Raw genomic sequence first — 17,970 nt, 5'->3', positions numbered from 1 at the left:
TTTCATTTCCTTTTCCTTCCTCTTTTTTCATTTCCTTTTTTCCCCTCCTCTCCTCTCCTTTTGTTTCATTTTCTTTCTTTATCCCTTTCCCTTCTCTCCTCTCTCCTCTTCTTTCCTTTCTTTTTTATTCTTTTATTTCCTCTCCTCTGTCCCCTTCTTTAATTTTCTTTCTTTTCCTTTTCCCACCTCTCCTCTCTTCTTTAATTTCCTTTATTTTTCCTTTTATATCTCCTCCTGTCTTATCTTCCCTTCTCTTGTTCTCTTGTTTTGGTTGAAAGTGATCTGAAAACTGCTTGCAACCCTCTAAGACAAGTTTAAGTCCAGGTTTCAATATAGTGCAACGTGATTTACAGAAGAGTTAACGCTGTATGATATCTTGTCTTTTCAGAGATGCGATGTGAGTATTTCTTGAGACGTATTTAGTCAGGCTTTCACACACTCAGTCACTCAACAGTCCGTTCGTCTTTTCGGATCAAGCTTTTTTTTTTTCTTTCTCTTTTTATTCATTGGACGCGTTGATGAAATGAAATTACATGCACTCTCCATTTGATTTCTTAGCACCAGTAATCAAATATGGTGGTTTTATTATTTTGTTCTATTTAGGTCTGTTAATTTTGTTTACTGCCCTTTTTTTATTGTTTATTTTGTTTAGTGTACATTTAATACCGTGTGTAGTAGAAGTAGTAATAGTAGTAGTAGTAGTAGTAGTAGTAGTGTAATTTTGTAGAACACCAATAACAACAGAGGAATTCAATCATTTCAATTTCTATACTGTCTGTACTATTCTTTGTTTACTTTTTCCCCTTCATCATTATCGTGAAGGATTGCTGAAAATGAAGTAACAAGTCAATCTTTGGCGATCAGAGGGTTAAGTTACTGGAGAGGTGAGGGGAAGGTGAAGGGGCGCCGAGACTGAAGGAAAGAACGAAAGAGGAAGGTTTAGATGGAGTAGGGATAAGAAAGGAAAGAGGAGAAGGAATATATGAAGGGAGAAAAATATAATTGTAAAAGAGGAAAGGAAGAAATATGAGAAGATGAAGGGAGGAAGATCAAAATGTATGAGAGAAAAGAAGGAAAAGAAGGGATAAAGGAAGGAGGATAAAGACGCACGAGGGGAAACCAGGGAAAAATGAAGGGAAGATAACATTTGTTTGAGAGGGAAAAAAAAAATGAAAGGAGAGAGACAAAAATGAACGAGGAGAAGAAAAGGAAAGTAGGAAAGATGGAGGAAGACAAAATAAAAAAAAATGTAGGAGTGGAAGAGAAGGAAAGAAGGAAAGGGGAAGATGAAAGAAGATAAAGACACATAAGAAGACATGGATACAAAAAATAGATAAAACTGTACAAAGTAAAGAGAAGGGAAGAAAAAAGGGAGGAGATGAAGGAAGACAAAAACACACAAGAAGATCGGGGATAAAAACAAAAGAAAAAAATACACACATACTGGGGAGAAAAATGAAAGAGAGAAGGGAGGCAGATTGAGATGAATAAGGGGAAGAGAAGGGAAAACAAGAGAGGGAAAGAAGGAAAGGAGGATGTGGTCAATATTTTCCTCCACTTACGGCCTTGAGGTGAGCTGCGTCAGTCAGTAAGTCAGTCGGTCAGTCAGTCAGTCCAAGGCGTCACATCCAGGGGCGTGGGGGAGGCTGAGGGAGGGGTGGCATTACTTCTCTTCCGCCAAGATGAAGTGAACGGGTCAAAGGGGAACAGAGGGGAGGGATGAAGGGAAGGCAAGACACGAGAGCACACCGGCACACGTCCTCCCCCTTTGGTGACTCCCACGGCACTGACTGTCACTACTTTCTTGCAAGTCTGACGGTCTGACCCTCTCTCGTCTCGTGGTGGATGTAGGGTAAGGCGTGACGTCACAGCACACCTCCTCCTCCTCCTCCTCCTCCTCCTCCTCCTCCTTCTTTTTTTCTTCTTCTTCTTCTTCTTCTTCTTCTTCTTCTTTCTATTTTGTTGTTGTTGTTGTTTTGTTGTTGTTGTTGTTGTTGTTGTTGTTGTTGTTGTTGTTGTTGTTCCTCTTCCTCCTCCTCCTCCTCCTCCTCCACCTCCCCCTCCTGTAATTTCATAGAGAATGTTACAAAAAAAAATCACAAGAATTTGATGATTATAATAATAAGAGGAAAAAATAGTCAATTCTTAGTCTCTCTCTCAGCTCTCTCTCTCTCTCTCTCTCTCTCTCTCTCTCTCTCTCTCTCTCTCTCTCTCTCTCTCTCTCTCTCTCTCTCTCTCCCTCCGTGGTTTTATCTTATTCTTTAATGCTTATTATTTTGTTTATTGTGTTTTGTTTATTTTCTTTAGTGAACGGTACATTCAATGGTGTGTGTGTGTGTGTGTGTGTGTGTGTGTGTGTGTGTCACGGGTCATTATGGTGATTTATAACGTGACAGCCAAGGAGGTGTGCTTGAGTGTCAGTGATAAGAGGGGAGGGAGGGGGGGGGGTGCTAATGGTGATTGTGATTTTGGTGGTAGTGGAAAGGAGGTGAAGTAGTGGCAATGATAGTGGTGTGCCTGGGGAAACTGGTTCATAAATAGTAGTAGTAGCAGTAGTAGTAGTAGTGATGATGGTAGTGGTAGAAGCAGCAGTCTTAGTAGTTGTAGTAGCAGTAGTAGTAGTAGTAGTGATGGTGGTAGTGGTAGTAATAGTAGTAGTGGTAATAGTATTAGTAGTAGTAGTAACAAAAGCAACAGTGCACCGCAATAACTGTTAATAATATAATGAGGAATATTTAGGAAGGAAGTACAATCCATTGCCTCATTCCTGTACCGTTGTCTTCCTCCTCCTCCTCCTCCTCCTCCTCCTCCCTGCTGCTTCCTCCTCCTCCTCTTCCTGTGTGTGCTTCTTTTGTCTTCCTTTGTGTTCCTTCGTGGCATCATCATTCAAACAACAACGACAACACCACCAACAACAACAACAACAATAAATTTTGATGAAAAAAAAAAAAATACAACATACAGAAAGTAAAAGCGAAGGAAGTGGAGGAGGAAGAGGAGGAGGGGTAGGAGGAGGAGGAGGAGGAGGAGGAGGAGGAGGAGGAGGAAAGCCACCCGAGGATTGCCATATGGTGAAGGGAGGAGGAGAAAAAAAAAAAAAGGAAGAAGTGGAAAAGGGGGAGGAAGAGGAGGAGAAAGAGGAGGAGGATAAGGAGGAGGAGGAAGCGGATATAGTGTATGTAATCTGTAGCTATGAATCATTTTTATGTAACGTGTCAGTGTGTAACTTCCCTTATTAAAGTAATTATCTATCTTGGCTTCAGCAGTTAGTGTAATTAGTGAAATAGTGATACTAGTAGTAGTAGTACTATTAGTAGTAGTAGTGGTAATTTTGTTGTTGTTGTTGTTGTTGTTATGTAATAATGATAATAATGTTAATAATAATGATAATAATAATAATAATAATAATTCATAAACAAAGGTATATATTTTCCTGCCTGGTTTTCAGAGAGAGAGAGAGAGAGAGAGAGAGAGAGAGAGAGAGAGAGAGAGAGAGGTCGTCGCATCTTCTGGAGAGCAATGGAATAGAAAAGGAGGAGGAGGAGAGGAGGAGGAGGGGGAGGGGGGGTAAGGTAACAGCTGTTGTGCACCACCTCCACCTCCTCCACCACCTCCTCCTCCTCCTCCTCCTCCTCCTTCTCTTCTCTTCCACATGGTAAGCGGCATGATAAAGATAGAGAAAAAATGTGGAAACTTACATCCGACTGTCTTGGTGGTTGTTTGTCATTTGTCATCACTGTGGCTGATGCGGGGTTTGCCTGCAGCAGCTGCCCGTGGTGCCTTGGGGCAGCCTGCAAAGGATATGGTTACCTTGGAGGAGCGTAGCTACTCCCGAACGGTGGAGATCGGGATTGATAAGCACTTGTTAGTTAATCTTGCTTTTTGCGGACTCTCTCTCTCTCTCTCTCTCTCTCTCTCTCTCTCTCTCTCTCTCTCTCTCTCTCTCTCTCTCTCTCTCTTTCAACTATTTTACTGATTCAAACCTCAAATGTTCAGTGTCTTCTCTTGTCTACTCATAAGAAGCACTAATAGTGGAAGTTGTTGCGGTTTTCAGGGATGTTTTCTATGATCACAGTGATAGTTAAACAAGCATTCCGCTTCATCAGTGAAAAAAAGAGAAAACACTCATAGCCCAACCAATGATATCTGTGGCCTTTGAAAACATTCTTTGTATAAGAACTCGAATCTGTCACAGGAGAATGAAGCCAAATGAAACGGTTCACTGATTCGTTTACGTGAATCAAATCCTTTGAAAACCTTGAATCCTCTTTTACCCCTGCAGATCCTCCCACTTCTGCTGACGTTAGGACGACTGCGCGTGAGTCAAGAACAGCTAGGACACCATCAGGAGAATCAAGGTAAGGATACGTAAGCTGCTCTAATAACGGTCCTAGTAGGCTATTGACAGTGGCTGGGCTGAGCTAGGAGAGAGGGGGAGGAGAAGGAAGGAGAGATGCCGGAATAGAAATTAGCTATGTGATGAAGCTTTGTGATATTAATTCATGATTTATTTGCCTCTCTCCGGGAATGTGTGAGGTAGAGAAAGGACGATGGAGGTGGTGAGTGTCTGAGGAAAGTGGGAAGGATTGAGACAGAAGGTTTAGTTGATAGAGGTGTGTTCGTTTTGGCGAAGTGTCTTGGTGGCTGGCAGGGTGGAGGTGAGTAGGGAGGTGAGGCGGTGGGTCGAGAGCTAGGAATCCTTAGTTGGGAGGGACAGGGAGGGAGGTGGTGGGAAGGAATGATTAGGAGAGAGAGAGAGAGAGAGAGAGAGAGAGAGAGAGAGAGAGCTAACAATTATTCTAAGGCAACTAACTATTTATTATATAGAATGTATATGCCTCATTATTATCATCATCATTGTCATCGCCATCATCGTTATCGTCATTAATGCAGTTTGTAGCGAGTGAAAATGTTCTTTATTTGTTACGTGGAAAAACGAAAAATTGTTAAGTTATTCACGATTAGTAAGTATAAATATATAAAACTTCCCTGTTGTTGGTAGTGGTGGTGGTGGTATGATGTATTTCGTGGTTCTTGTTCTTGTTCGTCTTATTCTCCTCCTCCTCCTCTTTTTTTTTTTCCTTCTTCTTCTTTGGACAAGGTGAAGGGAGTGTAGGGAAGTCTGGAGGCGTGATGATAGTAGTGATGGTGATAGTGGTGGTGATAGTCATGACTGTGGTTATATAATGTTAGTGCGAATAGTAGTAGTAGTTTTAGGTTTACGGTGAAAGTAGTCAGTGATGATGATGATGATGATGATGATGATGATGATGATGGTGATAGTAAAATGTTATCAAGGTAAAATGTGGTGGTGGTTGAAGATAAGAGAAATGTCCGTCATCTTTAATACTTGAGTGATTGCATAAGGAAGAAAAATAAAAGATGAAAGGAAGGAAAAAAGTGGAGAGCAAGAAAAAAAAAAGATAAAAAGTGGAGAAAAAAGGAAAAGAAAAGCAAAAAAAAAGTGAAAAATTAAAGAGAAGAAGAGAAAAATGGAGAAAAGTGAAGGGAAGAAGAGGAAAAGTGAATAGAAGAAGAGCAGAGAAAAAAGTGAAAGAGGAGAAAAAGTGAAGGGAAGAGAAGGAAGTAAAAAAAGTAAAAACAAGTAAACTGTATCGCCTTCCGAATAAATCAATGAAAAAAACGTACGTTGCTGTAAAAGTGAGGGGAGGAGACGTGCGTTGTTTTCAGAGAGAGAGAGAGAGAGAGAGAGAGAGAGAGAGAGAGAGAGAGAGAGAGATAACGTGACTGTACATTTAAACCGTGCATAAATGGCGGTGCTACTTAAAGCTATATATACAATGTCAGTATATTTACCTCTTAAGCCACGTGGAGCCTGAATTAAGAGTGTAATTCAGATTTTTTATTAATATGAAGTTAGGTTTGAGTGTGCGCGTGTTGGAGTGTGGTAAAACAAGGGAAAGTAAAAGGAAAGGAGGAAAGTGTTGAGAAAGTAGCTTTAGGACAATAACATGTGAATCATTAGTAGTAGTAGTAGCAGTAGTAGTAGTAGTAGAAATAGTAGTAGTAGAAATAGGAGGAGGAGGAAGGTGGACCGCTTCGCCTTGCCGTCCTCCACCTGCCCGCCACAGACTCCAGCCTCCACTCGTGTGCCCACCCACCACAAGCGTCAGGTGGCGATTTTCTGGCCGCGTTAGGCTTGAGAAATACCGTGTTAGTATTTTCTCTTTTACATAATTTGCATTGAAAATATACATAAGTTACACACAATGGAAAGTAAGAATATTAAACCTTTTTGTAATTTGCCGGATTGTAAAGAAAAAAAATATTGAACAAAAACATTAAGGAATGCTCTTTAAAAATCTGTTGCCTTTAATACAATTTGCCTTGTATTGTAGTCATTGCAACTGTTAGTAAAGTAATTTTGAGGTGTGGTTAAATTGAATAGCGAAAATAATGTAAGATTAAATAAAAAAAAAAAAAGTCCTCAGATTTCTATGGTTTGTGTTCTCAAAAAGCAATTGTACAGAGAGAGAGAGAGAGAGAGAGAGAGAGAGAGAGAGAGAGAGAGAGAGAGCGAGAGCATCCCTGTGCTAGAATACACTTTCACCTTTCTTTCTTATGTATAGAGGACTCAGGGTGTGTCTGTGTCTGTGTGGGGTGTGGGGGGGGAGGGAAAGAAGCTGGTTTCACTGAGTCGTGGTGGTCAGCTTTTTATTATTATTTACTTTTGTTTTACTGTTGTTTTCACTTTTCATTCAGGGAGTGGTTAGAAACTTACACACACACGCACACACATTGTTATATTCTTTAAAATTTTTAACTCCTATTCTTAAAAGTTTTTCTTATTCTTTCATTTATAGGCATTATTTTTGAGGTGTTAATCAATTACAATGGCATTATTACTAGATAGAAGATATTAATGTTTTCTTATCTTTTCAGCTACTTTTTTTTTATCACGATTTCACTTTTTTAACTTGGGCATGGAATATATTTTTCAATTTAATGTATTAATTTTTCTACACTTGGAATTGAAAGAAAAAAAAATCTAGCTAAAATTACAAATCTTAATTTATTTCAGTCGTATGAAACAAAACATCACAAAACACAGGTATAATAAAATTGTTGCTCCAGGGGGCTGTATATTTCAGTGTCTTCACTTCTCTGTTCATTCCTTGCCTCTGCTTGCCTGTCTTGTGTTTCTCCTTTTTACCTGAGGATATTGTTGTGCAGGGATCAATATTTTTTCCTATTTTCTTTGTTTGAAGTAAGAGAACCATTACCTTTTCTTCCTTTTTTGTAAGTCTGAATGAATTCACCCACAATTTTCTTACCTTTTTCATATTTCTTTAAATCAATGTTGTAATTCTTAATCTTTTAAACTTCTGGCAAATCTCAACAAAACACATGATGTTTTGCTGCAGATAAGAATTTGGTTATATTCCTTCCTTTCTCTTCTGTCATGCATTGTTTTAATAATGTAGGTAACATTTTTTTTTCACCACTTTGCCTTAATCTTCTGTACATTTTCTATTTCTTTTGTGCATCATCTCCCATAATTTTACCATGTTTCTCTTTATTTATAATTCATCTGTTTGTCTACCTGTCTCTCTTAGTATGTTAGACTTTTTTTCCATCAATTTACCATATTTATTTCTTTTTCTTCAGTGTATTATCTCTCAGCATTTTACCACATTTCCTCACCGGTTTACTTTAGTATGCTGCAGTTTTGTTTCTTATTTCATGTTTTATCATCCATCACTGCCATATTTCTCTAGTGACTATTATTATTACTATATTATTATTACAAACTTTCTCTATTTTCTTTCAGGTACACTGAGGAATAGACCAATGTTTCTAAGCTCACTGGCAGCTTTGAAAGCAAGAAGTCTTGGCACCTTGTTGTTGGGAGGGTCTGGTTTGGACTTGATATGGTGGTGGCAGTGCAGAGGTAGATGCAACACAGCTGTGGTGATGGTGGTTGTGGTATTTATAGTGGGAGTATCTGATAGAACCTCTTTCACTTTCCCACTATCTTAAGAGCACATTAGTGTAATGGAAATGATAGTTTTAGTTGAAGTTATTTTTGATACCTTTTCCTGGTTTCTTCACTACCTTAAGAGCACAGTAGATGTAACATTTCTTCATTATTGCTTGCCAATGATAAGGATACAAGTCCCTTTGCACTGTGTTACCCTCACCGTGCATCCCTGTCCAGGTACCTCAGCCAGATAGGGGATGTTATTGTTGTTCACAGTTTGTACTGAAGCTTGTATTCTTAGCTCTTTGCTCTCTCATCATCTTTGCAAAGGCCACAGAGATTACTAGTAGGGTTGTTTCTTTTTCCAATTGACAATGTAGAATCTGTTATCACTAGAATCATGCAAATGCCCTTGAAAACTCTAGTAGCTTTCAACCTGTCAGTAGTAAGAAGACACTAAAACATCTGAGAATAGTCATAAATGTGTTCATGGTTGATAATTATAAATGCTGAAGAATCGATCTGGAGGACAGCCATGAGAGGGAATGGCTGGGGATCAGACTTCTGGCCTCTCACTCACACTAAACATAAAAGTTTGACATGTTACCAATTGGTCCAAGATTATCAAGACTTAGCAGATTCTGGTGAGCTGTGTCTGCCCTGCCACTGCAATACCTAGGCTGGTGTTGTCTTGGATAATTTTTCACACCATTCCAGTCTGTTACAATGTAATTGTATTTCAAGTCCAAGTATGCTTTGTGATATCTTGAGGTAAAGCTTAAAATTTCTTTCTGAATTCAGCATACAATTTTTCCTTTTGTCAGAGATGCTATACAGTACTTGTACCTGTATGCATTCTTGATTAGACAAACACTACCCTTATGAAATCATTGTCAGAGATGCTATACAGTACTTGTACCTGTATGCATTCTTGATTAGACAAACACTACCCTTATGAAATCAGTCATTTATCTGTGGCCAACTGTTTCAACACCACATTCACTGTAATACAGATTCACACTTACTAATGATCTTATCAGTTGTCACAAAATACAACTCATTTTCTCATTTCTCACAAAATTTCAGTGTCGATTTCAACATCGAACACAAGTAATGTGAAATGAAATGCATCATTATAACTAGTGGTTGTTGTAACAATTCTGATTAACAGCACAGTTAGGTATGAATACATTCTTCACATAAGCAGCCTTTTTCCCCAATAGGTGTCTATATATAAGGATGTGTCAAGACCATCAGTCGGCTGAAGAAAGATTAGAGAATTCTTGTCTAAAAAGTAAGAAGCAATTTAAGATGCCTTTAATGTACAAGAAATTTTCAGTTCTCACAAACTTGATAATTGTTATTACAAAAATGTTCTGTGTTGTGAATTATGGAACACTGCCATCTGGTCGGCATCCACTGGAGAAAACAGGCTTATGTGAAATAAAAGTACCACTAGCTGAGACAAACATTCCTACAAACAGACCAACATGAATTGTGTCCTCAAATGCTTGTGGATCTTATCTGGAGTACTTTTAATAGACTGCAGCAGGAGTTTTCTTTTCAAGGGAATTTCATGGTTCTAGTAATAATAGTTTATACACCTCTGCATCATCAGTGGGAAAAACTCTAATGAGAACCTAAAAAAATTGCCTTTGTCCTTACAAAACAGTCTTCAGGCAAGCACAACACACTTGTGTACATTGTGCTTTGTCCCATGCTACAAAGAAACAGGACAGTGAGTTAGACACAGCTTCCTGGGCAGGTGTGTGCATGGTGAGGAAGTAACAGCAGGTGTAGTGTGGTGAAGGGGGATGAAAATTATTCCACCACCACCCAGCCAAACTATCTCGGCAGGGCCTCCACTTCTTCCACTGTCTCTGGGAGGTGCATCTTGTCTGTCTCTGGGAGCAGCAGAGCCAGCAGGCCAGCAGCCACAGAGAGCAGGCCAAACACAGTGGAGGGCACGGCATAGTGGAGGTCTCCCTGTGGTGGTAAGAATGAGGAGTCGAGGTGTGTTTGGGAGAAAGGGAAAACAATGAGGAAAAAGAGAACAAGAAAGGGAGGAGGAAGAAGAAAGAAAAAGAAAGGAAAGGAAGGATAATAACCCTTATTGTTTTAACTGCTAAGTGTGTGTGTGTTATCATACTGTCTATATAATACAAATAGTGAAACTTAAATACAAATAACAGGTTAATAGGTCTTGTGATCTACCATAGATGGATCACAAGACCTGTTTACCAGTCATCATCACCTCTCCCACATAGGCTGGCAACAACTAAAGGGAAATTTAACTGAAAGTTAGACTTTAGGGTGGGGAGTTTTGGATGAATCTCACTCGATGCCTAACAACGTTGGATTACTTAGTGTTTCAAATGAAGCAGCCTGCCAGTCCAAACACCATTTGACACTTGTTTCTCACTGCCTATATTTACACCAAGGTGCTGACAGAGTAACACCAGGAGTGGGAATTGCAGCAGCTGCATCTCCTGTGTCACTTGGCTGCCCAAGGACAAAAGTCTGTCACCCTGACCTTACCTTCACCTATACATCAAACACTGCTCTACACACTGTATTTTATTAGTTGTACTCTTAACTACTTTGAGTACCCAAGCCTGACACAGACAAACACCAACATGTGCATGTCCGTGCATGCGTCTCTTTCTCGGCACTGTGTCCCCCACAGTATGTTTATGAACCACAGTTGCTCTCCAGTTCCCATCCTAAAAAGTATGAATATATACATACATATATATATATATATATATATATATATATATATATATATATATATATATATATATATATATATATATATATATATATATATATATATATATATATATATATATATATATATATATATATATATATATATATATATATATATATATATATATATTATAAAAAAATACTCGACAAATAGATGAATGATGGACATAGAAATTATGCTATATAAAAAATTAATCAATGGTAGGAGTGATGTTAATTAAACTAAGAAGTATTAGTAGTTCTTGGAATAAATAAGGTGTTTAAATTAATTCCTCCTCCCCTTAACCCCCACCAATATTACACCTTTTCTTCCCACCAGAAGCACATCCCAGTAACAACACACTCTCTCTCACCAGGAGATCGACAATGAAGGGGGCTATGGCAGAACCTATTCGGGCACACATGGAGGACGTGCCCACTGCAATGTTCCTCACTCCTGTTGGCACAAGCTCGGCGGAGTAGATGTACGACACAGCAAAGGCTGCTGAGTTGAAGAACTTCCCCACTGTGGCCAGCGTCATGTTCAACCACACCATTTCTGTGCATAGTGGGGTGGGGAGTGTTATGGGAAGTAGTGGTAATGAGGATGGGAGATCTTGTAGTAATACAGTAAATAAGAGGACTGAATCGAGGGACAGAGAAAGATCTAGCAAAACTGTTATGGGAGGTTTTGTAGTAGTAATAGACAGATAAGGGCAGGAGTTGAGGGACAGGGGAAAATCTAGGAAGAGTGTTATGGGAGATCTTGCAGTGTTAATGGGCTGATAAGATAGGTGAGGGACTGAGGAGGGTCTAGGAAGAAGATGGAGGTAGTGATGATAGGTGAGGAACAAAGCCAAGGAAATGAGGAGGATGTAAGAAGAGTTTTATGGGAGGGTCTGGAGTGGTATTAGATTATGCAACTTGAGGGAGTGAGGAAGGGCGAGTTGGAGATGTAGTGATAATAGACAAAGTAGATTGGGGGCAGAGTGACTAAGGAAATTCAAGGAGCTGGGAAAAATACAAATTGCATTAGAGGGATTAATATTGCAGTGGGGATAGACAGATGAGACTGAGTGAAGGCATCAAGGAATGAGTGTAAAAATCTATTTCAAATAGAGGTTTGAAACAAGTAATAATGATAAGAAAGAGGAAAGGGGGTCTTGCACCAGGCAGGGATAGAGGAAAGGGGGTCTTGCACCAGGCAGGGATAATGTTAATAAAAATTATCAGGGGTGAGATAGATGAATGAAAAGAAGTGTGAAGAGGAATATTAAAGCAGTTTAGAGTGAAAGGGAGGGATTTTAAATGTTATAGCTAATTAAAAACACTTAAGAGATATTTTTGCAGTGACTTCTACATGACAATCTTTCTTCCTTCTCTCCTTATTCATCCAGATTAACTAACACAGTAACACTCAACAGTTTAAGCACAAACCCTTCTTCCCTTATTCCTAAAGACACCTAACACAGTAACACTAATATCTTGCTCTGGTACCCACCCTTAGGCACAGCAAGGATGAGGAGGCAAGCAGTACCACAGATGGTGAACAGCACACAGAGATTCAATCGTCTCCCGAACCTGTAAAGATGGATAGAGTGAGGAGGAGGGACAGAAAAGGTGAGGGGCTTGTGAGGTTATCTTGTGGTGGAATACTGTGTGACATTGCAGAAAAACATCACACGGGCAGGGACATTTAAGAAAAAGAAAGGAAAAAAGATTACTATTAAATAAGACATAGGTAAATGAAACTGTAATAAGAATATAGAAAAGGTGGATTTAATAAAGAGGTGGTAAAGAAAGAAATATTACACAAGAAAATTTAAGGTATCAATGGATTTCAAGAAGAGGGAAAGGAAAATGGATAGAGATAAAAAGGAAAATATGAGAAAGAGGTAAGGAAAGAAATATTACTTAAGAAAATGAAGACATCAATGAATAGAAGAGAGAAGAGGGAAAGGAAAATACTTAGGGTAAGAGACAAATGCACAAATTAATCCTATGAGAGAAGCTTAGAAAATAATATAACACAAGAAAAGTCAAGAGACATCAATGGAAAAAAGAAAAAGCAAAGAAAAATACATAGAGCTAAGAAACAAAATTCATACAAAAAAACAAAACTTCAATGAGAAAAAGATATGGGAAAAATAAAAAGCGAAAAAAAATATATAGAGAAGAAAAACACAAAGAAAATGCACAAAAATCATATGAAGAAAACTCTGAAGAAAAACCCAAGCTTCAACAGAAAAAAAAAAGCAAATGAAAAATACAAAAAATGAGAAGAATAAAGAAAACCTAAAAAAAAAAAAAACACAAAAACTCCCCCCACCCTCCATATACCAAACCCAACCCAATCACTCCAACACTTTACTTCTTGAGAGTCCAGCAGACAAGGAAGTACGAGGGGATCTCCACCAGGCCGGAGAGGAAGACGAGGAGGTAGGGCGAGGCATTGATGTTGCCGCCGCTGAAGGTGAGGCCGTAGTACACCATGCTCACCACGAACCAGGCAAAGAAGATGATCAAACAGCGGCGCCTTATGTTCCGGGTGCTTAGAAGGGTGATCTGTGGGAGACAGCATTTGAGGGAAGGGAAGGAAAGGAAGAATGTAGGTTGTGATCTGGGGAGTCAATGAAGGAGGTTAAGTTAGGTTATCTGCAGGGGAGGTTGTCTGAGGAGAGGGAAGGAAGAGGGGGGGAGGTTATGTTAGGTTGTGATCTGCAGGGGAGGGTGTTTAAGGATAGGGAAGGAAGAGGGGGAAGTTAGTTTAGGTTAGGTTGGGATCTGTGAAAGTTGATTTTGAGGGAAGGGAAAGGAGAGAGGGAGTGAAGGTGTGATTGGCATTGTTAAATCACATCACCTAATCTTAACACCAGATGGAATGAACAAGTCTGTACATTGTAAAATTTTCATAAGTAAAGATCCAAGCTTGTTAGATTATTAGTACACTTATTTGCGAGCTGCAAGAGTCAACATTTAAGGAAAGGAAAGGGAGGGAAGGAGCGATTGAAGAAAGGAAAGGGATATGAGTAAAGTTGTGACATGTAAGAGTAAACATTTGAGGGAAGTTGTGATGTTTGAGGAAAGGAAAAGGGAGACTGAATTTTTATCTAAGAGTCAACATTTTAGGGAAGGAAAGGGAGAGAGAATGAAGTTGTGATTTGCTGAAATCTACACTTGAGGGAAGGAAGGAGAAAGGGAGCTTAGTTGAACTGAAAGAGTGTCAAGAAAAGTTTCCAGCACTAAGCCAGCAACTGAGTTTTCAGTGTACAGCCTCCCACAATTGCCCATTTACTTACTATGCTCCTGAAGAAGTTAATGAATTTCTTTAACAAGCTCTCCTCTATCTCCTCACTTTTTTTGCGCTGGATAGATGAAAAGAAATAGATTAGTAGAGTACACGCACAATGCATTGTACGTATATATATATATATATATATATATATATATATATATATATATATATATATATATATATATATATATATATATATATATATATATATATATATAAAATAAAGAACCATCCAAGTTGTATGTCTGATCCCTGATCCCCATAGAGTGAGGGCAGGAGTACTTTCTCTTCTTTGCTGGATGCTGAGTGGCTGAAAGACTGGTGTGAATCAGTGTGAATGTTAAGGTTATATGCCTTGTTTTGGCTACTCCTCTTTTTGGAATAAACAGCCTTAGTATATATGTATGTATGCATTTTTTTCTCTTCCTTTTCCTCTTTTGCCCCTAATAGCTAGTTTTTCCATTGTTCCCTAACCTTATTATTTCCCACCACCTCTCCCTCCCTCACCTCAAACTCAAAGCTTTCACGAAGGGCATCCAGCTCCTCCCTTGGTGGCATTGAGGATCTATTAGTCTTGGCAATGTTCTTGAGAATCTTGACAGCTTCCTCAAACCTCCCCTGCATCATCAGCCATCGTGGGGACTCTGGCAGCACCCTGAGAACAAAACCCTTGTTACTGGTGCTGCTATTGGTGCTGATGACTATTCTGATTCACTCTCTCTTTCTCTTCACATCTAAAATACTTTGTCTCTCTGTGGATAAGGAATACAGAAAGACGGGAGGGAGAGAGGATAGAGAGATGAGATATAGGGGATGGTAGGGTGAGAAAAGAGGAAAATCCTCTCTCTTTATTGCTGTCTCCCTCCCTCTCTCTCTGGACATGATGAAGAATATGGAAAGATAGGATAGAGAGAAGAGACTAAGGAAAAGGGAAAATACTGTCTCTCACTACTCTCTCTGGAGATGAGGAATAGGTTAAGGCAAGGGAAAGCTATCTATATTGTATTGCAAGTGTCCACAAAGCATCAATCAACATTAAATACTAGTACCTATATTCTTTTACTGGTATTCACAAAGCATCAATCAACAAGTGTAACTAACTAACTAACTAACTAACTAACTAACTAACTAACTCTCTCTCTCTCTCTCTCTCTCTCTCTCTCTCTCTCTCTCTCCTCTCCTCTCCTCTCCTCTCCTCTCCTCTCCTCTCCTCTCCTCTCCTCTCTCTCCTCTCTCTCTCTCTCTCTCTCTCTCTCTCTCTCTCTCTCTCTCTCTCTCTCTCTCTCTCTCTCTCTCTCTCTCTCTCTCTCTCTCTCTCTCTCTCTCTCTCTCTCTCTCTCTCTCTCTCTCTCTCTCTCTCTCTCTCTGAGCAGACCCACCAATAGTAGAGCAGCAAGAGGATGCTGGGGATGGATATGCAGAGCTGAAGGTTCCTCCAATTGTTGACAAAGTAGGCAATGCCTGGCAGCAGCATGAAGCCAACAGCAAAGAAGCACTGGTACAGCATGCCCATGGTGGTGCGTCCCTCTGGCCCCACCGTCTCCATCACTACCGGGAGATGGCACGTCGAAAGAGAAGTTTCTTAACTCTTTCACTGCGATACGAAATGATTAACAGCACCAGAAGTAATGTATGAAGTCTTTATAAGCATCTACAAGAAAGAAGGGGATTAAACAGAATAAATTTGGAATTCCTATGCAGTTTAACGACTGGAGGTGGCTGTAGAACAAGTAAAGGTGTCTCAGAGTGATTAGCAATTATGGAAAGGATGTGCCAAATATCAGTCAAAGGGTTCAGAGAAGAGGAGATAAGCATGCAGAGAAATAGTTTTCCAGATAAAGAGAAATGAATGTGCAGAAAGTTTTTCAAATGAATCAATAGATCAATGGAGTGAATCATCAGAGGAAATACAGGAAATACAATGCTGACAGATCACAGCAAGAAACTTAATTAAATTACAAGAGATAAAAATGCAGATAAACATTAGTTTTCTAAGTAATGAGAAGATATATAGTTTTCTAAGTAAAGAGAAGATATATAAATGTATAGAAATATAGCTTTCAAATAAAGTAACATGAGTGGCTTGCATCACCAGAGGAAATTCAGTGCTGAATGAACACAGCAAAAAAATCTTGGAGAGAAGAAGTCTCCAAATAAAGTAATAATAGATAAACGAAGAGCATCACCAGAAGAAGTAAAAGTACAAACCATATATGTACATAATATTCAAATAAAAAAAGCCCAATTGGCATAAGACACAAGACACTATAAACTTAACCCAATCCTGCTAAAAAAAATAAAAAGCACAAACCAATCCTCTATAGATACACAATGAAATAAAAACAAAACTGCTACATCCATCCATCCTTCTAATCCCCCAACCATACCTTCCTTTCCCTACCGCAACCTACCACCTTCAGAAATAAACATTCCGATCCCTTATAGAGCACCACTACCACCACCACTACCACCAACACACACAACACAACCCACCAATCACAAAGTTAGGGAGGAAGAGCCCAGACCCGAAGGCAGCAACGAGGAACCTGAAGGTGAGGAAGAGGGAGTAATGGGTGGTGAAGGCGATGCTGATGGCAGACACCACAAAGCCCAGTGCTGAGATGAGGGAGATGGTGCGGCGCCCAAACCTGCCGGAGACACAGAAGGAGGGAGTGATGAAGGATGCAGGAGTGGTGTAGGATGTACAAGGAAGGAGTAATAGGAGCGGTGTATAATTTGTTTTAAAGTTAGTAAGGTAGATTTCTAATTGGTTTTTGCAGGTGTGGGTTATAGAATGAGAGTTTTTTTTGTTTATTTATTTATTTATTTTTTTGGAGATAGGCAGAGAGGTAGCCAATAATATTTTCATTGTATCATTATACCTGTCAAAAAATTCTCTTCTCTCTCTCTCTCTCTCTCTCTCTCTCTCTCTCTCTCTCTCTCTCTCTCTCTCTCTCTCCTGTCATCTTTCTTACCATTATTACATTCACTTACACCTTTCTTACTTTAATGTTATCTTTTCCCTCTCCCTATTCATCTTCATATCATCTTCCTTTCTTCACCTTTATCTCCCACTCCTTCCTTACTAATGTGTCTCCCTTCCACAGTACTCCAATACAATGACCCCAATGAGTATCTCTCCAAGGATCTGATAAGGAGGCCATGGGAGATAAGAAGTTAATGACAATAGTGTAAAGTGTCTTATCTCTTGTGAGCATAGTAATGTTATCTATGACAATCTTGGCTTCCTCTTTATCAGTTCTCCTTTTTTCAACTCTTTCTCTCTCTCTCCTCAAGAACTAACATGCTTTGGAATTTTCAAGGGCATTATTATAGTTTTGTGATAATGTAATAAGGATTCTGCACTGATAATTGGGAAAAGCACATGTGAAAATCTGACCTCATGTAACAGGTTCTGGTGGAAAGTCTAAGGATTTTTAAGGGCGTTATTAGTTTCACGGATAGTTTAACAAGGATTCTGCGTTGATAATTTGTCAGAAGCAGACATGAGATTCTAACTTATCATCTCTGTGGCCTCTGAGAACGGTCTTGGTAAGGGAACAAAGCATTTAAGAATACAAGCTTGAGTCAATTCCAGTTTTGAAGCTCATTCATGAATCAGAGAATAAAAACTTGAGTCATTTGTAGTCAGAATATTTACTTATGCATCTAAGAAAACAAATGAGTCATTTACAGCTAGAATATTCACTCACACATCCCCACCTATCTATAAACATCACATCACAAGGTGTCAGTCAGTCAGTCAGTCCATGTATCCCTCATCCTCTTCACTCACTTGTCAGCCAGTTCACTTAGCACCACAGCCCCTGCCAACACCCCGGCCATGTATGTGGACTGGATCAGCGACATGCGGTACTTGTTACTGCACACCAGCCCCCACTGCAAGGTAAGGAAGGTTAAGGATGCTGTAGGGAGGCAAGGTGCTAGATGGTGATGGTAAAGGAAATAGAGGGTATTGTAG

The 17,970-nt window shown here is 39.4% G+C and overlaps 1 protein-coding gene and 1 long non-coding RNA gene across 4 annotated transcripts in view; one reads left to right on the top strand and one right to left on the bottom strand.

The window, feature by feature from the left end:
* The window catches only part of LOC135103817 (uncharacterized), a 29,979-nt gene extending 14,480 nt beyond the window's left edge, over window positions 1-15,499 (top strand). The window contains exons 2-5 of the long non-coding RNA XR_010270209.1: window positions 4,283-4,358; window positions 11,071-11,261; window positions 12,201-12,313; window positions 15,362-15,499. This is a non-coding gene — a long non-coding RNA (uncharacterized LOC135103817). The remainder of the gene's footprint in view (window positions 1-4,282; window positions 4,359-11,070; window positions 11,262-12,200; window positions 12,314-15,361) is intronic.
* The window catches only part of LOC135103813 (organic cation transporter protein-like), a 34,926-nt gene continuing 23,970 nt past the window's right edge, over window positions 7,015-17,970 (bottom strand). For 2 of the 3 annotated variants that reach the window (XM_064010609.1, XM_064010610.1), the window contains exons 4-12: window positions 17,785-17,888; window positions 16,482-16,636; window positions 15,368-15,536; window positions 14,496-14,643; window positions 13,993-14,058; window positions 13,065-13,258; window positions 12,195-12,274; window positions 11,068-11,252; window positions 7,015-9,928 (exon numbers count right to left, since the gene is read on the bottom strand). In XM_064010609.1, the coding sequence (XP_063866679.1) occupies window positions 9,788-9,928; window positions 11,068-11,252; window positions 12,195-12,274; window positions 13,065-13,258; window positions 13,993-14,058; window positions 14,496-14,643; window positions 15,368-15,536; window positions 16,482-16,636; window positions 17,785-17,888 (1,242 nt within the window). In that variant the 3' untranslated portion in view covers window positions 7,015-9,787. The remainder of the gene's footprint in view (window positions 9,929-11,067; window positions 11,253-12,194; window positions 12,275-13,064; window positions 13,259-13,992; window positions 14,059-14,495; window positions 14,644-15,367; window positions 15,537-16,481; window positions 16,637-17,784; window positions 17,889-17,970) is intronic. The other variant, XR_010270208.1, reaches the window with a different exon arrangement.

The sequence above is a fragment of the Scylla paramamosain genome, chromosome 9 (genome assembly GCF_035594125.1).
Source record: "Scylla paramamosain isolate STU-SP2022 chromosome 9, ASM3559412v1, whole genome shotgun sequence".
In the NCBI taxonomy this organism is placed as follows: Eukaryota; Metazoa; Arthropoda; class Malacostraca; order Decapoda; family Portunidae; genus Scylla; species Scylla paramamosain.
This window is presented reverse-complemented; position numbering and strand designations above follow the sequence as displayed.